Source organism: Coregonus lavaretus (assembly GCF_964263955.1).
Source record: "Coregonus lavaretus genome assembly, chromosome: 21".
In the NCBI taxonomy this organism is placed as follows: Eukaryota; Metazoa; Chordata; class Actinopteri; order Salmoniformes; family Salmonidae; genus Coregonus; species Coregonus lavaretus.
In genome coordinates this window covers 13,220,652-13,243,717 of record NC_140008.1, presented here as the reverse complement: position 1 = coordinate 13,243,717, position 23,066 = coordinate 13,220,652, and the positions used below count along the sequence as shown (strand labels likewise).

At 44.3% G+C, this 23,066-nt stretch overlaps 1 protein-coding gene across 1 annotated transcript; it reads right to left on the bottom strand.

The window, feature by feature from the left end:
• Positions 1-184: 184 nt before the first annotated feature.
• On the bottom strand, positions 185-21,197 carry washc4 (WASH complex subunit 4). The gene is made up of 30 exons (XM_084185771.1): positions 21,064-21,197; positions 20,128-20,267; positions 19,733-19,786; positions 19,371-19,436; positions 19,152-19,197; positions 18,956-19,023; positions 18,756-18,838; positions 18,473-18,619; positions 18,268-18,388; positions 17,960-18,083; positions 17,661-17,788; positions 15,850-16,010; positions 14,128-14,254; positions 13,905-14,030; positions 13,679-13,786; positions 13,364-13,510; positions 13,045-13,124; positions 12,756-12,861; positions 12,376-12,492; positions 10,488-10,656; positions 10,157-10,311; positions 8,403-8,477; positions 8,063-8,302; positions 7,686-7,861; positions 7,375-7,461; positions 7,110-7,257; positions 6,743-6,839; positions 5,849-6,045; positions 5,523-5,619; positions 185-4,773 (listed from the first exon to the last, which is right to left on the bottom strand). Exons 1-30 carry the CDS (start codon positions 21,122-21,124, stop codon positions 4,712-4,714), a joined length of 3,513 nt encoding a protein of 1,170 aa, XP_084041897.1. The 5' UTR covers positions 21,125-21,197; the 3' UTR covers positions 185-4,711.
• Positions 21,198-23,066: the final 1,869 nt, after the last annotated feature.

Below are 23,066 nucleotides of genomic sequence, written 5' to 3'. Positions count from 1 at the left end.
TGTTCATTGTTGCACTATTTAGTAATAAAAGAACACAAAGATTGTTTGTGCTTTTTTTATGTGAAAACACTCCCTCATGTTTTGTTTTGGAAAGATAAGTAGCCTGTCTCCACATCTCTCTCCACTTCTTTCTTTCCATCTCTCCTCTTGTACATTCCCTCATTTCTCCACCGACCCCACATCCCTTTCTTTCTTTCTTTCTTTCCTTTTGACTGGTATTTTCTGTCTGGCTTCAATATACAAATCAGAGACCGTTTTAGTGAAGGGTTGTTAGATTACCTACCCAGCTTCATTGTTCCAGAGCGAGCGAAACACTTTCCTGTCTTTGTTACGATTTTGTAAACATGTACATTTAAAAAAAACATTTTGAACATCACATGAATAAAGATATGTATGTACGAATGTGTATATATTATATATATATATGTATGTGTGTATATATATATATATATATATATATGACATCTATTTTGGAGAAAAAATTTGCCCTGCCTTGTACCTCGTCTTTAGGAGGTCAGCATGGAGTACAATATGTAGATAAAACAGGACATTTCTGGATCTGCTGGACAGGGCATCACACTCGGCACTGTGGGCACTTACGAAGAAATACAAATTAAAAAGACAAACAAGGAAAGGCCTGATTCTCAGGAAAAACAAGGACATCCACCCCCAAAGTCCAAAGCAAGAGGACAGACGGACACATTTCAATCACAGCTGTTTAAACAGCAGCATTTCATAGGAAAAGGAAAACTGAATAATAATTTGAAGGAAAAAAATTAATACAGACCAATCTTGTATTTTCTGACGTTCAAAGCTTTTCTTTTTAATAAAGCAAAAAAGGCTTTCCTGAACTACTGTTGTGTGGAGTCTGGTTTCTGAGGGAAGTGGGGGGGGGGGGCATTCTTAATGAGAACCAAACACATTTGACACTGAATTTACACAGTGTACAAAACATTAAGAACACCTTCCTAATATTGAGTTGCACCCCCCATTTTGCCCTCAGAACAGCCTCAATTCATCGGGGCATGGATTCTGCAAGGTGTCGAAAGCGTTCCACAGGAATGCTTCCCACAGTTGTGTCAAGTTGGCTGGATGTCATTTGGGTGGTGGACCATTCTTGATAGTGGGTTTGATCCCCGGGACCACCCATACGTCAAATTTATGCACACATGACTGTAAGTCGCTTTGGATAAAAGCGTCTGCTAAATGGCATATTATTATTATTATTATTATACACATGGCAAACTGTTGAGCGTGAAAAACCTAGCAGCATTGCAGTTCTTGACACAAACTAGTGCGCCTGGCACCTACTACCATACCCCGTTCAAAGGCACTCAAATATTTTGCTCATTCACCCTCTGAATGGCACACATACACAATCCATGTCTGAAGGCCTAAAAATCCTGCATCTACACTGATTGAAGTGGGTTTAACAAGTGACATCAATAACATTTACATCATTTAGTAGACGCTTTTATCCAGAGTGACTTACAGGAGCAATTAGGGTTAACTGCCTTGCTCACGGGCACATTGACAGAGCCTTAACAGCTTGGGGATTCAAACCAGCAATCTTTGAGTTACTGGCCCAATGCATGGAAAGTGTTCCTAATGATTTGTCCACTTAGTGTATATGAAATGATTTCCAACTTTCAGTGGTCCTCTGAGTTGTATCTGTATTATCTGTGTATAACCAGTGTATTACTGACCTGCTGATACAGACAGGACCATCTCTGGGCCAGTGGTGTGGAAGGAAGGAGTAGGGAGGGTTGGACTAATACAGGTCTAGGATGATAATAGATCATGTGATGTGATTATCACAAAATAGAGGATATTTCTTGAAGTCATAATTGGTTTGTGATTAGTGCCTGTGCCTAATGAAGAATTACACAAGTAAACACAACCTCGGTTAACTCAGAACTAAAATCTTGTGTAATTTGGTCAGATGCAGTGTGTCCGCGAGAGATTAGTAAACACACAATTCATTTCTTTAGAAATCTATTTTATTACTATGACATTGTATCTGTAAGTATACAATACACTAATCATGGTTAATATACACAAATGCCTTGTATTTACTATAGGTTAATCAACACAAACAAGACATTGGAATTACGATGCCAAGCTGACGGCTGAAATGAACCAACCTGGGTATCAAACCAACCCACTCACCTACTTCTCTCTCCTACAGTTAGGATTAGGGTCACAGTTCTCCCCAAAAGTCCTTCCTCACCCCAACCCTGTCACTCTCAATGGCTGCGTTTACACAGGCAGCCAAATTCAGATTTTTAAAAACTAATTGTTATTTGACCAATCACATTAAATCAGATATTTTTCAGAACTAGTCTGATTGGTCAAAAGACACTCAGAACTGGTCCCTTCGATTCTAGCTATCACTTCACAGCTACCATTTCATTAACAACGTTTTTTCTCTCTTAAGTGTAGCTCAGTTGGTAGAGCATGGCGCTTGCAACGCCAGGGTTGTGGGTTCGATTCCCACTGGGGGCCAGTATGAAAAAATGTATGCACTCACTAACTGTAAGTCGCTCTGGATAAGAGTGTCTGCTAAATGACTAAAATGTAAATGTTAAGTAACTCGTCTTCACTCAATAATAAAATCAAAGCACATTTTTAGTGGACAGACACCTGTAGGCATGTCATTGAACCAAAAACAAAGCCTAAGGGATCAACCTTGGCTACATTTCTCTATTCGATGTGCACTTATGGTCTAGGGCCCTGTGTTTTGGGCTATCATCAGTAGTGTAAAGTACTTAAGTAAAAATACTTTAAAGTACTACTTACTGTAAGTCGTTCTTTTTGGGTATCTGTACTTTACTATTTCTATTTTTAAATACTTCCTAAAGAAAAGAATGTACTTTTTACACCATACATTTTCCCTGACACCCAAAAGTACTCTTTACATTGTGAATGCTTAGCAGGACAGTAAAATTGTCCAATTCACGCACTTATCAATAAAACATCCATGGTCATCTTACTGCCTCTGATCTGGCGGACTCACTAAACACACATGCTTCGTTTGTAAACGATGTCTGAGTGTTGGAGTGTGCCTCTGGCTTGCTTAATATAAGGAATTTGAAATTATTCATAATTTTACTTTTGATACTTAAGTATATTTAAAACCAAATACTTTTAGACTTTTACTCAAGTAGTATTTTACTTGGTGACTTTCACTTTTACTTGAGTCATTTTCTATTAAGGTATTTTTTACTTTTACTCAAGTATGACAATTGGGTACTTTTCCACCACTGGCTGTCATGTCACATGACCTAGATTTGAACCTTTATTTGAAGCCTTTTACAGAAATGAGAATGACACCAAAAATGAAAACAACGGTCTGAGGATGGTGCTGGACGAATTGACATAAAAAGAAAAGGGGCCAGTTTGACAAAAAAGCTTTAAATAAAGGTTAAAATCCAGGTCATGTTACATGATTGCCCAAAACACAGGGCCCTATGACATCATGACTTTGCATGTTCAACCAGTATTTTATGTCTAGAAACATACACAATATGAGTCATCATTGAACAATCAAAAAGGCACCCTGGCCTGAACTTAAAGAAAATCACAATGGCAAGGAGTGAAATCCAATAGAATTTCATATAAACATAAAATGTCTACCTTGGCATTTCAACTCAAGTCATGTCTGTCTTTGCACTTTGAAAACATTCATGAAGTCAAATGTGATGCACACACATCATCATAATATTCTATGGAGACACTACAGAGAATCCAGCTACCACAACAAATCACTCTTCTCTTCTGCAAGAACATCCGATTATTGTGTGTTCATTCATTGTGATGCTCAACATTACACGGACACAGGCTATGATGTCAGCACTGCAGAAGAGGTAGCAGATAAATGTTAGGATTAAGACGTGAGTTTCAGCATTATGTCTGAGAACCAAAAGTGGAAAGTAACATGTACACACAGATACAAATCCATCAATCAACGTAATTGATTACACATCATCTCCCCGATATCGGAGTCATTAATTACAGAGCTGCTGATTTAATCATATCTCTGGCCTGTTGTGCCACTGGACATCTAGTCTATTCAGGCTGAGTAAACAGTCTGCTGACATATCTCGCTGTCTCTCTCTCTCATTATTTATTTATTATAACCAATCAAATGTAGCCACAGAAAAGAAATAACATTTTGCCTGACATTCACTACTCATCCCCCAAAATAAATGATAAGAAGCAGTCCAGTTAAAAGCTACAAAGTAGCTAATCAGAGAAAGAGACAGACAACAGAGAGAAGAGCGTGTGTTTGAGCGATTGAGAAAGAGATGCCATTTTATTAATGATGCGACACCTCCATGGGGACATAATCATGAGATGCTTTGCAGACATGAGACCAGAATCACATGAAGCAAATCATTACTAGAACCCTCTCTGCCTCTCTCACCAGAGCCTCCCAGGACCCATCTAGAACACAAAGGACCAGCAGTTCAGGGGCAAAGAATGGATCTTTCTCCATCATTGTCCCGTTTCCTGCTAAGGGGGGCTTCCATGTCTCTAGGAACACACTCCAGTCTTCTACTTTCACTGTTATATCACAGGACATGACAGTAGTCTTCTGCCCGTTTTTCCCCCACCTTATCCTCCTCTCCATCCAGTGGCGTGCCCCTGTGCTCCAGATTAGTCCCAGCACTGATATTTGAACTCTGACCTATGAAGTCATGAGTGTCCCTTAGAAGTCTTTTAGAAGTTCAGAGCCATCTGTACAGGTGGGCACTGCTTTGGCAGCCACTTCTGAAAGACAGAAATAAAGACGGTCATTTTTACATAACATTATTCCACAAGATTTAAAGCTTTCCCCATTAGCTGATGGCATAACATCAGCTAATCTTCCTGTAAAGTGCTTTGGTACTCTCCATAAAGACACTATGCAAAACACAACTTGCACAACCATCATTACATGAATTGAAAATGTATTTCTACATCTCTCCTCCACAAAATATAGATTGGAGAACTATTTGCTGAGGAATGTGGCTGTTTTCTTTTTCTTGATCGTTTTTTCTGCTGTATTTTAATTTGTTTTTGCACTGATCTGATTTTGTCACAAGAATTGTATGTGCCGGGCTCCGTTGCGAAAGAGACCCTGGTCTCAATGGTGACTCCCTGTTTAAATAAAGGTAAAATAGAAAATTAAACAAAAACAGAGTGGTTTCCATGGAAACCAGATTGACCTCCCCCAGTGACCCCTCCTCAAAAGGTCAAATAGGGGGGGGGCGCTTATATTTGTCCTGTTTCACACATGTACATGTGTGTGGTGTGAAATGGCAATTAGTTTTTTGCATATCCCACTCCCCCGGAGAGTGGGGTCACGGCCAGGGATCACGGCCAGCGACCCTGGAGCAATTAGGGTTAAATGCCTTGCTCAAGGGCAGATCGAACGATTTTTCCACCTAGTCAGCTCTGGGATTCGAACAAGCAACCTTTCGGTAACTGGCCCAACACTCTAACCGCTAGGCTACCTGCCCGCCCTCATGACCCCTGACCTCTGTCCTTCCTCTCCTGGGTCTCCTCTGCGGCCGTCTTGTCAGCCCTGAAGAAGATCCGAGCGCTGCTCAAGGAGAAGTGAAGCAGTTCAAACTCCTAAAGGAGACAACAGAGAGGGGGCATTAGTGATTGATTGGTTGAATTGATTATTTCAGTGTCTTACATACAAAGCTGCCAAGCTCATATTCCCCCTCCTCTCCTTTTGCAGCAGTAGGTAGGTTACTGTCCCAGGATCAGATATTGTCAAACCCTCATGATGGTCAAAGCTAAGACTTGAGGTTGAATAATCTAATCCTAGATATGAGGTCAGTGGTCAGACATGTACCTGCAGGTAGATGTCCAGCCTCTTCTGGGTGAGGTTCATGGTCTGCAGGAGCTTCTCATCCTGGCTGGTGGCCTGGACGTTCTGTTCCTTCACCACAGCACTCATCTCCTTCATGTACTTCTCCCTGACCGCCTGGAACCAGTGGAGGGAGTCAAACTCCAAGTACTGGTCCAGCAGCTTCAGGATGTAGGCCACACCTGGGGCAGGAGAGGGAAGAGGTAGGAGAGGGAGGGGTAGGAGGGAGAGGGGAGGGGAGGGGTGGAGGGAGAGGGAGGGGTAGGAGGGGGAGGGACGGATGGAGAGGGAGGAGTAGGAGGGAGAGGGGGTGAGGGAGGGACAGGGAGGGGTAGGAGTGAGGGAGAGGGGGGGATGGGAGGGAGAGGGAGGGGTAGGAGGGAGAGGGGACGGGTAGGAGGGAGAGGGGAGGTTGGAGAGGGAGGGGTAGGAGGGAGAGGGAGGAGGGAGAGGGGAGGTTGGAGAGGGAGGGGTAGGAGGGAGAGGGAGGAGGGAGGGAGAGGGGGGGTGGGAGGGAGAGGGGAGGTTGGAGAGGGAGGAGGGAGGGAGAGGGAGAGGGGAGGTTGGAGAGGGAGGAGGGAGGGAGAGGGGAGGTTGGAGAGGGAAGGGTAGGAGGGAGAGGGGAGGTTGGAGAGGGAAGTGTAGGAGGGAGAGGGGAGGTTGGAGAGGGAGGAGGGAGGGAGAGGGAGGGGTAGGAGGGAGAGGGGAGGTTGGAGAGGGAGGAAGGAGAAAGAGGAGGGGAGAAGAGGAAGGAAGGAAGGGAGAGAGATGAGGGTGAGATAACAAAGATCAGTGAAAATCATCAACAACCAATGTGAAAGTTTAATCCTATCCTACTACATACAGTGATCTGTGAAAGATCATAACACAATGACTCACCCATGGCAAAGCCATCGTCTGTGAAGGCTGCCCCTACTTTGTTCTTCTTGTTGAGTTTCTCCTTGCAGCCGATGGAGTGCTCCACAAAATTCACTGTCTGAAGGAGAGGAAAGGAGAGGTTGTATAAGAGAAGGTATAGCCGCTTTAGAACAGAAAGCGAGATGGACAGGGAGAGAGACCGATAGATAAACAGATACACGTAAAGGAGAGAATAGATCCCAAAGGAGAGGAGTTGACAAATGAAGAGAGAGGGATGGACAGACTGCTCACAGAGCTGGGTGAAAGCCTGACAGACAGACCAACGAACAGAGACGAAGTGCTCAGACATGAGTGAAAGATGAATAGAGAGAGGAGTGAAAGGACACACCAAAGGAGGTACGATCATGTAGAAGTTTCTCAGGTGCATGTTCTTGATGCTGCGGAACTCGGGGGCGAACACTCCCACCAGCATCTTGAAGTACTCTGTCCCCTCGGCAGAGTTACTGGTCAGATCCCCCAGCACAGAGTCCAGAAGGCTGAGAGGAAGACACATTCAGAAGAGATAAGAAACCTTTATTTACCCCACAGAGAGCAATTGTTTTGGTTAAATCTGTGTGAATTGAAATACATCAGGTGCACACACACAAGCATACCTGGCAGCTTTCTGGGTCTCCTCTGAAAGCCCCTCCTCCTTCACCAGCTCCTCAAAGTTCACTATATCCTCCAGGTCAGGGACAAACCTGGGAAACACACAATACACAAGTGGGTCTATGGCTCACCATTTACTATAAAACTACATTACCCACAACCCCCTTTACAGTACTACATCTCCAAGAACTACATTACCCACAACCCTTACAGTACTAAATCTCCAAGCTTGGACAAACCTGGGAAACACAAACAGAGTAGAACATTCCATATCTTAAAGTGTTATAACATACTATTAATGCCCTGTGTCTGGTACCTGATGGCGCTGCTGCAACAGTGGAGTCCTCCAGAGCGGATCATGCGCACGTAGCCCATGGCATTACCGATCTGGCTAATGAGTTGTCTAAACTGGTCCAGGTAACTCTGCCCGTCTGGGGTGATGCCAAGCTTCCTGATGCCACGGTTAAACTTCTCTGCCCTCTCAAACGGGTACTAGATCACAAACATACATATATAGTGATACAGTCAGAGGAAATGTCAGTCCAGGAGCAACACTCCTGTTTGTTTTTAAAACCGGAGCCTTTCGTGACTAGTTCTTCAATTCTATAATCTAAAGGGAAAGACTGGCCATGAATGTATGACTTCACAACAGGTTTTTCCACACAGCTGAAAAGGTGAAGTGAGCCCCGTTACCTTCTGGTCTGACTGGTCTTTGGTCTCCCTGAAGAAGCGTATGTCTTTGATGAGTCTGGACTTTATGTGCTCGTCGTACATGAACTGACTGAAGATGTAGAACTTCTTCCTCAGGAACTGGTAGGTGAAGTTGACTGTGGTGTTCATGATGCCCGTGCCGTGGGTGCGGATGGAGTTGGCGATGTGGCGGATGTTGATGGTGTTCAGGTGCTTGTTGTTGCTTGTCTTCTCGATGAAGATCTGAGGGACAGACAGACAGGTGAGACAGACAGGACAGGACAGTTTAGACATACAGGACAGGTGAAACAGACAGGACAGACAGGGAAGAGAGACCTCTTACCTGGTTGTTGAGGTTGTAGAGATAGCGGGACACAAACACATGGATGTTCCTCATGATCTCCAACACGTCCAGTCCCTGGCCAGAGCAAAAGGACACAGCGCTATTTGATTGAATCCTGGCCTGTGTCGACTATGAGCTATTTAAAGGTCATTTCCGATTTAGCCGACATAGCCTATGCAGCTTTTACCATGAATGCAGTCTCCGCGAATGCGGGAACATTGCCTTTAAAAGGTGCATAGCCGGAAAGGCCGTTCAGATTGAATCCTGATCTCAGCAGACTTCATCAAATGACACACACATATATTTTCTCACTCACTCACTCACTCACTCTCTCCACCCACACTCACTCTCTCCACCCACACTCTCTCTCCACCCACACTCTCTCTCCACCCACACACTCTCTCCACCCACACACTCTCCACCCACACTCACCCTCTCTCTACCCACACTCACTCTCTCTCTACCCACACTCTCTCTCTCTCTCTCTACCCACACTCTCTCTCTCTCTCTCTACCCACACTCTCTCTCTCTACCCACACTCTCTCTACCCACACTCTCTCACTCTCTCTACCCACACTCTCTCTCTCTCTCTACCCACACTCTCTCTCTCTCTCTCTACCCACACTCTCTCTCTCTCTCTACCCACACTCTCTCTCTCTCTACCCACACTCTCTCTCTCTCTCTCTCTACCCACTCTCTCTCTCTCTCTCTCTCTACCCACACTCTCTCTCTACCCACACTCTCTCTCTCTCTCTCTCTACCCACACTCTCTCTCTCTCTCTCTACCCACACTCTCTCTCTCTCTACCCACTCTCTACCCCTCTCTCTCTACCCCCACACACACACTCTCTACCCACACACACTCTCTACCCACACACACTCGCTACCCACACACACACACACACTCACTCGCTACCCACACACACACACACACACACACTCGCTACCCACACACACACTCGCTACCCACACACACACACACTCGCTACCCACACACACACACACACACACTCTCTACCCACACAGACACACACACTCTCTACCCACACAGACACACACTCTACCCACCCACCCACACACACACACACTCTCTCTCTCTCTACCCACACACACACTCTCTACCCCCACACTCTTTCGCTACCCCACACTCTCTACCCCCACACTCTCTCTCTACCCACACCCTCTCGACCCTCACTCTCTCTCTACCCACACACACTCTCTCTCTACCCACACACACACACTCTGTCTCTACCCACACACACACACTCTGTCTCTACCCACACCCACACACTCTGTCTCTACCCACACCCACACACTCTGTTTCTACCCACACCCACACTCTGTCTCTACCCACACACACACACTCTGTCTCTACCCACACACACACTCTGTCTCTACCCACACACACTCTCTCTCTCTACCCACACACACACACACACTCTCTCTACCCCCACACTCTTTCGCTACCCCACACTCTCTACCCCCACACTCACTCTCTCTCTACCCACACTCTCTCTCTACCCACACTCTCTCTCTACCCACACACACACTCTCTCTACCCACACTCTCTCTCTACCCACACACCCTCTCTCTACCCACTCTCTCTCTACCCACACTCTCTCTCTACCCACACTCTCTCTCTACCTACACCTTCTCTACCCACACTCTCTCTCTACCCACACTCTCTCTCTACCCACACTCTCTCTCTACCCACACTCTCTCTCTACCCACACTCTCTCTCTACCCACACACACCTGTTCTAGGGTCTGGCTGGGTAGGTGTGCCTCTGTCATCATGAGTCCGTAGCGCTGTGTAGCCAGGTTCCTCATCTCGCTGTAGGTGGCCCAGTCATGCAGAGCCACCGTGGTCAGGTTATAGAATGTCTTATCCAGGTAGTGAGTCACATAAGCTGTGGGGACGACACACACACTGTGAGACATACTCTGAGACAAAGACACACAAACAAACATGCATAGAACAGACTGAACACACATTATGGTAAAGGACATGAAAACCACACACACACAAACACACCACACCACAGTGCTATATCCCAGGGGCCCATCCAGTGCAGTGCGCAGCTACCTTTAATGTGTATGAAGCGGTTGAAGAAGCGGATGGGTTTGAGGTAGAAGAAGTGGGCCAGGTCCTTCATGCCCACCTTGAAGGGGTTCCTGTCGTCCAGCTTCAGGTGTGTGTGGACAGACAGACGCAGGTCCTTCTCTATCTCTTTACACAGCTTGTCCAACAGGTGCTGAGAAGGGGGAGTGATGAAGGGTGGGAGATGGAGGGGTGTGGAAAGAGATGGGGGAAGGTGGGATGTATACAGGGAATATACAGTGAGGGAAAAAAGTATTTGATCCCCTGCTGATTTTGTACGTTTGCCCACTGACAAAGAAATGATCAGTCTATAATTTTAATGGTAGGTTTATTTGAACAGTGAGAGACAGAATAACAACAAAAAAATCCAGAAAAATGCATGTAAAAAATGTTATAAATTGATTTGCATTTTAATGAGGGAAATAAGTATTGACCCCCTCTCAATCAGAAAGATTTCTGGCTCCCAGGTGTCTTTTATACAGGTAACGAGCTGAGATTAGGAGCACACTCTTAAAGGGAGTGCTCCTAATCTTAGCTTGTTACCTGTATAAAAGACACCTGTCCACAGAAGCAATCAATCAATCAGATTCCAAACTCTCCACCATGGCCAAGACCAAAGATCTCTCCAAGGATGTCAGGGAAGAGATTGTAGATCTACACAAGGCTGGAATGGGCTACAAGACCATCGCCAAGCAGCTTGGTGAGAAGGTGACAACAGTTGGTGCGATTATTCGCAAATGGAAGAAACACAAAAGAACTGGCAATCTCCCTCGGCCTGGGGCTCCATGCAAGATCTCACCTCGTGGAGTTGCAATGATCATGAAAACGGTGAGGAATCAGCCCAGAACTACACGGGAGGATCTTCTCAATGATCTCAAGGCAGCTGGGACCATAGTCACCAAGAAAACAATTGGTAACACACTACGCAGTGAAGGACTGAAATCCTGCAGCGCCCGCAAGGTCCCCCTGCTCAAGAAAGCACATATAAAGGCCCGTCTGAAGTTTGCCAATGAACATCTGAATGATTCAGAGGAGAACTGGGTGAAAGTGTTGTGGTCAGATGAGACCAAAATCGAGATCTTTGGCATCAACTCAACTCGTGTTTGGAGGAGGAGGAATGCTGCCTATTCCCTCAAGAACACCATCCCCACCGTCAAACATGGAGGTGGAAACATTATGCTTTGGGGGTGTTTTTCTGCTAAGGGGACAGGACAACTTCACTGCATCAAAGGGACGATGGACGGGGCCATGTACCGTAAAATCTTGGGTGAGAACCTCCTTCCCTCAGCCAGGGCATTGAAAATGGGTCGTAGATGGGTATTCCAGCATGACAATGACCCAAAACACACGGCCAAGGCAACAAAGGAGTGGCTCAAGAAGAAGCACATTAAGGTCCTGGAGTGGCCTAGCCAGGCTCCAGACCTTAATCCCATAGAAAATCTGTGGAGGGAGCTGAAGTTTCGAGTTGCCAAACGTCAGCCTCGAAACCTTAATGACTTGGAGAAGATCTGCAAAGAGGAGTGGAACAAAATCCCTCCTGAGATGTGTGCAAACCTGGTGGCCAACTACAAGAAAAATCTGACCTATGTGACTGCCAACAAGGGTTTTGCCACCAAGTCATGTTTTGCAGAGGGGTCAAATACTTATTTCCCTCATTAAAATGCAAATCAATTTATAACATTTTTGACATGCGTTTTTCTGGATATTTTTGTTGTTATTCTGTCTCTCACTGTTCAAATAAACCTACCATTAAAATTATAGACTGATCATGTCTTTGTCAGTGGGCAAACGTACAAAATCAGCAGGGGATCAAATACTTTTTTCCCTCACTGTATACAGATTTTTAGACCTACCCTAACCCACCCCATCTCACCTCATTGAACACCTCCATGATCTCGGTGTCGTAGCTCTCCAGTAGCTGGTCACATGACTCCATGTGTTTAGCGTGAAGCATGGTGGGCACGCTGTCCCTCAGGGCGCTGAACATGTACTGCATCAGCCAATCATAAACAGCCATGGGGAGGAGCGACACCAGGTCCGGCGAATCATATCCAACAACCAGGAGAAGGGACAGCCAAGCGGACCAATCAATGCATCAAGAGAGACAACAGGAACCAATGAGAAGCAGAACAGCGAGCTACATGTTGGTAGAGAAGTGCTGGCAGTTCACAATCTTTATGGCTAGTATGCTATGAAAGTGAGAGTAAGGATATCTCTTGACGCTGAGAGAATAGAGGTGCGTTCAGTGCTTACGTGTATCCGTGCAGCATCTACAGCGTGGTCGTACACATCATCCAGGTAGATGGGAAATACAGCTCTGTGCCAGTACAGGAAACTACAGTCACACTGGACCTTCACCCTGATCAGTGAACAGTGGTAAATTAGATACCGGTACATCACATTCATATTAATTCACTTAGGTTTCAGGTGTTTTCCTGGGTTTTTAGTTTGCTAAAATAGAACTGAAGACTTGTGTTAGGTCCTATAGCTAATGCCTAGGCTTTAGCTCAGTGGGATTTCCCAGGCCGTGTGTTCCCCTCACCTCTCCTTGAGCTCACTGATCAGGTCCAGCTTCTTTAGCACCAGCTGCAGTGGGAGCAACTCCTCGTCTTTGAAGGTTTTCTGGAATAATTTGGAGGAAGTTACCATCACAACATAACATACATGTCAGTTCACATTTAATTTTCCCCAAATTCCGATGATTTTCATGAATTCCCAGTTGGAGGATTCCTGGATTTCCTGCTTAATCCCTCCTGATTCCAGGAAAATTCCAACTGGGATTTTTGGAAAACCTGGAAATGTGAAGAAAATTACTGGACTTTTGCAACCCTAGGCAGAAGAAACTTGATCAATGGTCGTACCATCTGTGTTCCCACACTGAGTGCCAGGGAAACCACTAGGCGGCGCTCTTTAGTGCTGGGCCCGTTGAGAGCATTCTCTGCCATCACCAGTGATGACAGCACATCCAGACGCTGCTCGCTGTACTTCTTGTCAGAGATCACCCTTTTCTACAGAAGAGAAACATATTCAAACTGATGGGAGAAATTATAGAAATGTGTTTCTTTGTCAGATGTGAATATAAGGTGTATAAATGTTTCATTTCTGTAATCTCCTGGCTGTAAATTGAATTTCCCTACACAATAAATATCCTGAATTGAGATGAGAGTAGTGTTTACCTTAGCGGTGCCGATGGAGCTGAGGGCCTGGGACTGCAGGTGCTGGGTTATGTGGGAGACAGAGTCGGCCACCACCATGGACCGCCTGTGGAACGTGTGCTCCACTGCCTGACCAGGGAGGAAGTCACATCACACCTCATTCAACTGTTGTGTTTGATACATTCACAATGTTTGATCTACAGTTATTTATCATAATGCACAACAATAAATTAGCACGCACACACACCTTGAGCAGCTCGACCAGTCTGCAGAGGGCTTTGACGGAGGCCTTGGTCATGGGTCTCTGCATGGACATGTACAGGTTCATGGTAGTCTTGATGATGGTGCCGATACTGTAGGCATACAGGATACCCTGCAGGGGAGACATGGAAGATAATATGACATAAAATCATCCCCCTGGTACTGTTTGAGCAGTTTCTGAAAGGTTAGTTAATAACGTCAGTCCACACCTGCACAAAGATGTTACACCTGCTACTGAGGTCCTCTGACAGCTTGTCGTTGCGCTGCTCCTTCGACGAGATGGCCTCCATCTTCATCATCCAGGACGTCACAAACACGTAGTAAGACTGAACATCTCTGAAAGGGAGAGATAATAGATCATATACAGTGCCTTCGGAAAGTATTCAGACCCCTGGACCTTTTTCACATTTTGTTACGTTACAGCCTTATCTAAAATGGATTCAATTGTTTTCTTCCCCCTCAACAATCTACACACAATACCCCATAATGACAAATGACATTTTTGCAAATTTATTACAAATATAAAATTGAAATATGACATTTACATAAGTATTCAGACCCTTTACTCAGTACTTTTTTAAAGCACCTTTAGCAGCGATTACAGTCAAGTCCTGTTGGGTATGACGCTACAAGCTTGGCACACCTGTATTTGGGGAGTTTCTCCCATTCTTCTCTGCAGATCCTCTTAAGCTCTATCAGGTTGGATGGGGTGTGCTTAGGGTCGTTGTCCTGTGGACCGGAGTGCTCTGAAGCAGGTTTTCATCAAGGATCTCTCTGTACTTTGCTCCGTTCATCTTTGCCTCGATCCTGACTAGTCTCCCAGTCCCTGCCGCTGAAAAACATCCCCACAGCATGATGCTGCCACCACCATGCTTCACCGTAGGGATGGTGCCAGGTTTCCTCCAGACGTGACGCTTGGCATTCAGGCCAAATAGTTAAATCTTGGTTTCATCAGACCAGAGAATCTTGTTTCTCATGGTCTGAGAGTCTTTAGGTGCCTTTTGGCAAACTCCAAGCGGGCTGTCATGTGCCTTTTACTGAGGAGTGGCTTCCATCTGGCCACTCTACCATAAAGGCCTGATTGGTGGAGTGCTGCAGAGATGGTTGTACTTCTGGAAGGTTCTCCCATCTCCATAGAGGAACTCTAGAGCTATGTCAGAGTGACCATTGGGTTCTTGGTCACCTCCTTGACCAAGGTCCTTCTCCCCCGATTGCTCAGTTTGGCCGGTCGGCCAGCTCTAGGAAGAGTCTTGGTGGTTCCAAACTTCTTCCATTTAAGAATGATGATGGAGGCCACTGTGTTCTTGGGGACCTTCAATGCTGCAGACATTTTTTGGTACCCTTCCTCAGATTTGTGCCTCGACACAATGCTGTCTCGGAGCTCTACAGACAATTCATTCGACCTCATGGCTTGGTTTTTGCTCTGACATTGACTGTCAACTGTGGGACCTTTATATAGACAGGTGTGTGCCTTTGCTAATCATGTCCAATCAATTGAATTTACCACAGGTGGACTCCAATCAAGTTGTAGAAACATCTCAAGGATGATCCATGGAAACAGGATGCACCTGAGCTCAATTTCGAATCTCATCACAAAGGGTCTGAATACTTATGTAAATAAGGTATTTCTGTTTAAATTTTGTATACATTTGCAAAAAGTTCTAAAAACCTATTTTCGCTTTGTCATTATGGGATATTGTGTGTAGATTTCTGAATATTTTTATTTATTTAATTCATTTTAGAATAAGGCTATGACGTAACAGAATGTGGAAAAAGACAAGGGGTCTGAATAATATTCCGAAGGCACTGTATGTATATGTTAACTCCGAGGACACAGGAAACAGACTATGACTACCCTCATGCTCAACTGTAATCAAGGGGTTAAAGCAAAACTAATTTTGGAAATGTGATGAACTGACTGATGGACCTACTTGGTGAGAGTCTGTGCTCTCTGCTGCAGATATGCGTCTCTCTGTGCTCTAATGCTCTGAACGCTCTTCTTGTCCATAAGCTTGGCTGCAGCCGGGACCTTGGCCATGAGGAAGGTGTCAGGGAACCAGATGATGTTAGATGTCAGAGTCACTGCAGGCACCTGGGGGGAGAGGAGAAGGGAGAGAGATGGAGAGAGGGTAGAAGAGAAGGGAGTGAGGGAGAAAAGACAGAAAAGGGAGAAGGAAGAGAGGGGGAGAGGAGAAGGGAGAGAGGATGAGAGAATGGAGAGATAGAGGGAGAGAAAGGGGAGAGGATTTAGAAGGGTTAAACCACCGCACTCTCACAAGATAAATACACTGTAACAATTTCAAAGATTTTACTGATACAGTTCATATAAGGAAATCAGTCAATTGAAATAAATAAATTAGGCCCTAATCTATAGATTTCACAAGACTGGGAATACAGATATGGATCAGAAAAACAGTCAGTATCTGGTGTGACCACCATTTGCAACATGCAGCGTGACACATCTCCTTCGCATAGAGTTGATCAGGCTGTTGATTGTGGCCTGTGGAATGTTGTCCCACTCCTCTTCAATAGCTGTGCGAAGTTGCTGGATATTGGCGGGAACTGGAACACACTGTCATACACGTCGATCCAGAGCATCCCAAACATGCTCAATGGGTAACATGTCTGGTGAGTATGCAGGCTATGGAAGATCTGGGACATTTTCAACTTCCAGAAATTATGTACAGATCCTTGCGACATGGGACCGTGCATTATCATGCTGAAACACGAGGTGATGGCGGCGGATGAATGGCACGACAATGGGCCTCAGGATCTCGTCACGGTATATCTATGCATTCAAATTGAACTAGATAAAATGCAATTGTGTTCGTTGTCCGTAGCTTATGCCAGCCCATACCATAATCCCACCGACACCATGGGGCACTCTTTTCACAATGTTGACATCAGCAAACCACTCGCCCACACGACGCCATACGTCTGCCATCTGTGAAGAGCACACTTCTCCAACGTGCCAGTGGCCATCGAAGGTGAGCATTTGCCCACAAAGTTACAACGCCAAACTGCAGTCAGGTCAAGACCCTGGTGAGGACGACGAGCACGCAGATGAGCTTCCCTGAGATCGTTTCTGACAGTTTGTGCAGAAATTCTTCGGATGTGCAAACCCACAGTTTCATCAGCTCTCCGTGTGGCTTGTCTCAGACCATCCCGCAGGTGAAGAAGCCGGAAGTGGAGGTCCTGGGCTGGCGTGGTTACACGTGGTCTGCAGTTGTGAGGTCAATTGGACGTACTGCCAAATTCTCTAAAATGACGTTGGAGGCAGCTTATGGTAGAGCAATGAACATTCAATTATCTGGCAACAGTTCTGGTGGACATTCCTTTAGTCAGCACGCCAATTACAAACTCCCTCAAAACTTGAGACATCTGTGGCAAAACTACACATTTTAGAGTGGCTTTTTATGGTCTCCAGCACAAGGTTCACCTGTTTAATGATCATGCTGTTTAATCAGCTTCTTGATATGCCACACCGGTCAGGTGGATGGATTATCTTGGCAAAAGAGAAATGCTCACTAAAAGGGATGTAAGCAAATTTGTGCACAACATTTTAGAGAAGTAAGCTTTTTGTGCATATGGACAATTTCTGGGATATTTTATTTCAGCTCATGAAACATGTGACCAACACTTTTCATGTTTACATTTTTTTTTTAATGTTGCGTTTATATTTTTGTTCAGTGTATGTTCACACACACAAATACAACTACATAACCTTAAATCAAACACACACCTTTTTGCAGATGTCTAGCAGGGCTTTGTAGAGCTTCTTGTCGACAGTTCTGAAGACGTGAAAGTGAAGAACATAAAGTCCACAGACCCCAGCATACTTATCCCTCTGGTCTATCTCTGAGGGCTCGCCTAAAAACACACCCCAGAGACACAAACTAAATATACACAAGATTTCGACCTTCATTTTCTGTCCAGTAAACAACAACGCTGAAATGTGCAAAGAAGACTGTACTAGTCGCAGTATTTGCATTTACAGTACAATGCCTATTGTAGATTGACTGATTGACCAAAGAGACTGACCGATCTTGGACTCCACGTTGGTGAATATAGTGCGGATGTTGAGGGCAAACTCTTCAGCGAAGGCACTGTTTTTAGAGACCGACACTCCCTCTCCTGGGTCGTCAAACCTCTGCTCCACACACGCCTGGCCAACATACACACAGACAGACAGAAACGTCATGGGTGAGTTCAGGAGTAGCAGTAGTACCCCCTTTCAGCAAGGTGTACAGAAAAAAAATCTGAAACCGTCATGCATATTGAATGAGACCCAAGTATCCTTCACCAGGAAGTGATGTCACCAACATGAAACGACTGAGGGGCGTACACACCTGGAATATCATGCCGTCCAGCAGCTGTCCCTCGAGCTTCAGAAGCAGCTTCTCAAATGGCTTCAGCTTCTCCTCTGGGATGGCAAACTTCCCAGGGTTATGATGCACTGACTTCAGTAACCTAGGAAGGAAGAGAGACTAAATTAATATATTTCCTTTACCTTTCTGTGTATCATCATGCATCTGTCTGTTTGTGTGTACGTACCTCTTGTACATCTTCCAGTGGTCTTTCAGGGTGCCGTGATTCTCCATGATCTCATCCAGAGTGAGTAGAACCACCAACAGCTCCCCCAGGTGCTCATACACTGTCTGAAAATGAACTCCGGACGACTCAATGATTTTTGTGGCTCCCCTGAAAGATGAATAAGAGTAAATATAAAGCTCCAGTAAATGTGTGTGTGTCTGCATGGGTGTGCATGTGTCCATGTCTAGTGGTTGGCGCACATATGAGATTTGGTTCTGGGTGCCGAGATGAGTCCATGTCTTACTTGTTGCTGTTGTAGAGTGCCGCCAGCTGATGGACAATGTTGACCACCACCTCAAAGCACCGCGACACAAAACAGGACAGCTCCTACAGCAGAGAAATAGAGGATGAGGAGGAGAAATGGAGAGATAAAGGGAGGGACATTCCTAGAACTACAATAAATCCCCCCTAGGTAATTCCTCAGTTTTACTCCATCATACTGACCTGAAAGAAGGAGATGAACCGGCCCATCTGAACCTGTGACTCTCCTTCAACCACACTGCTGTCGGACACTGGAACACACACACACACACAGTTAGTTAGACAAAAAATAACAATAATTCAGAGGTAAAGAGATAGAGATTTATAAGTGCACATAAGCTTAAGAATCAAATCAGCTACATAAATAACAGATGATTACCTCCTTCACCATAGTACAGCAAGCCGTTGTAGAACTTGTTTTCCCCCTACAGAGGGAGACAAAGGCACATGCTGTACTGTATGTTGTATACATCAAAAACTGTTGAAATGGCTCGCTGCCAAGCAGACTTCCTGAAATATTTGCATGTGCAAAGAACACACACAGTGTACAGTTAAAGTTGAACAAGACCTTTTATCAATGAAGAAACATCATTCTTACCTCATACTTCAGCTTTTTAACCTCACTGCAGAGGGCTGCGTACACTGTAATGACTTTGTTCAGAACCTGTGGAGAGCAAAGACAGAAAGAATATCAACTGCATTTACATTTACATTTTAGACTGCACACTTGTACATTTGAGTTGCAATCTTAGTCCCGTTCCCTTCTTGGTAAAATTGCAAGACTTCATTATGATCTCTTGGATCACAGCCAGCAAATTCATAGCAACGTGCTGCTAGGGATTTACAATACTTCACTGACATAATTACATACATGAAACAAATATATTTCTGGTTTAATTAACTATTATTACAGTTTCATAACTCAAATGTCTGAGGATAGTTTATCTTGGCTTCATTTACCTTGTTGTCTGTTTTAATCAGTTCCAACAACGAGGACTGTTCATATGGGAGAAGCTGAAAGAGGAAGAGGATCAAAAAATTGGTTAGTTTCATGTCCCCATAGAATCCCCATAGAATAATGGAAAATGTATAATGGACAGTCCAATCAAAATCCATGCTCTATGATTCTCGATAGAGCTGTCTGTTCCATTCATTCTATTATGGTGGTCACCATCACCGAAGGTCACTTAAGTGATTTTCGTGCTCCATTCTAAGTCAACATGATCCCGAATGTCATGACACTGACTGCAGCCAAAACAGGAGCAGTGGAAAACTGGCCCAGATTCAGTTCCAGCAGGAAACTGTCTTTGGAAAGTTAACCTGGGTGAATGTCAGGATGAGAGAGGGAGAGATACCTTCAGGGCTATGGGGTCCAGGGTGAAGTCCCAAACGTCTCCTATGGAGTCATCGAGAGCGTCCTCGATGCCTTTCAGCTGAGAGGTGTACTCCTCCAGAAACTTCCCATAGTTCTTCTGCTGCACCTCCGTGTGGATCTCTGGAGGAACAAACAGACAAAACATGATCATAAGATTAGCAGCACAGCAATGTAAATCTGGAAGATAGAGGATACACTTTGGATGCACTAGCTTCTAAGTTACAGCACTACTGTGATGCCTGTACTGTAGCCTCCTGTCAACTCAACTGTCAATCATCTGAATGAACTGTTTGCTGATGAGGAGCAGGTGAGAGGAATGTATTTTTATATTTTATTTCACCTTTATTTAACCAGGTAAGCCAGTTGAGAACAAGTTCTCATTTACAACTGCGACCTGGCCAATAATGTGTCTATGTTAGCTAGCTACGTGGCTAACAGAATTGGTCGAGATTGCTTTTTTATTTATGGGTCAAAAGTGCACAGTAACTTTCCTGAAAATCTAGCTGTGTGAGGCAATGGTTACCTAGATAATGAATTCAACATGACAGCCAGTTGAGGAAAAAGCCAAGGAAGAGACAGGCCTGTTGCTGGCCAGTATTGTGCAACAACAACACTAGGATTAGGAAGACGTTTTGCTATAACTATAAACCAACCACTGCAAAATATAATCAATTACCTAGCTAGCTAGCTAACTGGCTTACTTCTGACATTTGACAGGAGCTTTAACGTTAGCTTCTGGTAAGAAAACAAAAACATTGCAGCTCAGGCAAAGCGAAGCTGGTCCAGACAACTAGCTAACGTAAGTGGCTAGCCACTCAAGCTAATTAGCCTGGCTTCAAGTCCATGCGAATTTGACGAGAAAGCAAATCATACTTTTCTATCCGGATAGTTAACAAGCTAACTAAAAGCTACTTACTTGTAGACCCATCGTCAAATCGATCGAATTCCCAGTCAGGAGAAATCGCCTCCACCGCCATCGCAGTCCGATTGCTCCACTGACTTTAGCGGTATCGGTTGGAGAAAGTGAACGTGAATCCCATGATTTGCCCCATGACTTCAGGATGTTTATGGGTAATGTAGTTTTTACAAAATACTGTACAGGCGCAGAGTTTCTAAACCTGTACTGTCTTTGGTACAGGTGGGTTGGGGATACTACTCTAATTGATATACACTATGGTTTATCATTGACAATTACATATCCATACAACAATGAGAAATATGTTTTTTTTTTGCCTTAAATGTATATAGCCTATTTTATTGTGTCATGATCATACCATAGGTTATTTAACACAATGGTATGAGAATATTAGGCCTACCAAAGATCCGTAGCCCCGGAGTGGTGCCTGGGTAAAATCACTGGGAAAGCCAAGCCGAGCCAGTAAAAAAGCCATATTACAACCTATATTGTGATATTTGCGTTGTTTGCTCTATAACCCATTTGTTCATACTCCACCGTGATATACAATAAGGCCGTGACAACAAAAAGACAGGGGTCTACTAAGCTATAAATAATTGTTTTAAGAAGGTCATACCAAGGATAATTTAGCTATTTGATTTTGAATTGTAAACAATTATTTGATGAAACATTGCATTTGGCCTTACCGCTATTAGCCCATACAAACACATTGAATAACAGATTCAGTACATGGAACAACAGATAGTCCCCCCAAAAAATCTAAAGGAAGTTTGTTCTGAAGTGTCTGTCCTATATCTGAGAGGTATAAGAAAGATCAGGAAACTACTCTTCTTTTTTTTATGTATTTAACCCCGTATTTTTGGCACTAAACTATGTCCATATATACTTCCATTCATTTTTTAAACTGGTATATGGGAACCTTCAGACATGTCTTGTGAGGCTTGTGAGCATCCTAGAGCAAAACAACCGCAAAACAACCGACATGTCCGTGTTCGTGAGAGACTCATCTTTCCATAGAGGGGTACATAATAATAGTTTGTAGGCCAAACCGTTCGGACGCTTCAGACGTTTTAGTGAGAAGACCGATTTGATTTTCTGGATAGTCTCATGGTCTGACAAACACTGCTCTAGCTCTGCCACCTTTCACCGCAGATGCGGAAGTGCGACATACACGGATGTGGTGGATTGAGAAGCATCCAATCTCTATCTTAAATTGACGGATTTTGATGGAGATTTTTTTATTATGCTAATTACATTTCTGCCGGGCAGCAGAAATCGACTCTAGGGGGATTTATTATTAACTACCGGTAACTCCTCTCATCACTTTGTCTGTCATAACATCATTGTTTACACCAGGTGGCATACTTTTCTTTTGAAACAACATCACCATGTGGAAAGAGAACTATGTGTGTGTCCCTCCTGGACATTATGGGCATGTGCATCTTAGTTGTTTATTTGTTTGGTGGCGCCTCTCTCCCCCCTCACATCAGAGATCGATAGATTGTGGCCTTAGCCAATAATTTTGTAGCCATGCACCTCACCCATGTGCATGCCCTAAGCACTGTTTCTAGATTCCTATTGGTCAGTTAGCCCTATCCATGCTCTTACAAGGGTATAAATATAGGCCTCAGTTCCAGACATCATTTTTTCCCTCAACATTTACATTTACATTTACGTCATTTAGCAGACGCTCTTATCCAGAGCGACTTACGGTGTTATCCTTGTGATTATTGTCTTCTATAATTAGTCACACTTTTCTAATGCCTATTAATCATCTATTCCGTTCCCAATACAGTCCTTTTCTCTCATGTATTACTGTATTATAGTCCACTATTTTATATACAGAGCTTTACTCCTGCTATTCTTGTTTCTTATTATCATTAATCCATTCATACTGTTCTATTCAGTGGTACTCTTCTCTGCTATTAGGTTTGTTATACATGTGATCACATATTCATTCCTATTTCTATTCTTGTGTAGACCATTCCAATCCACATTATGTC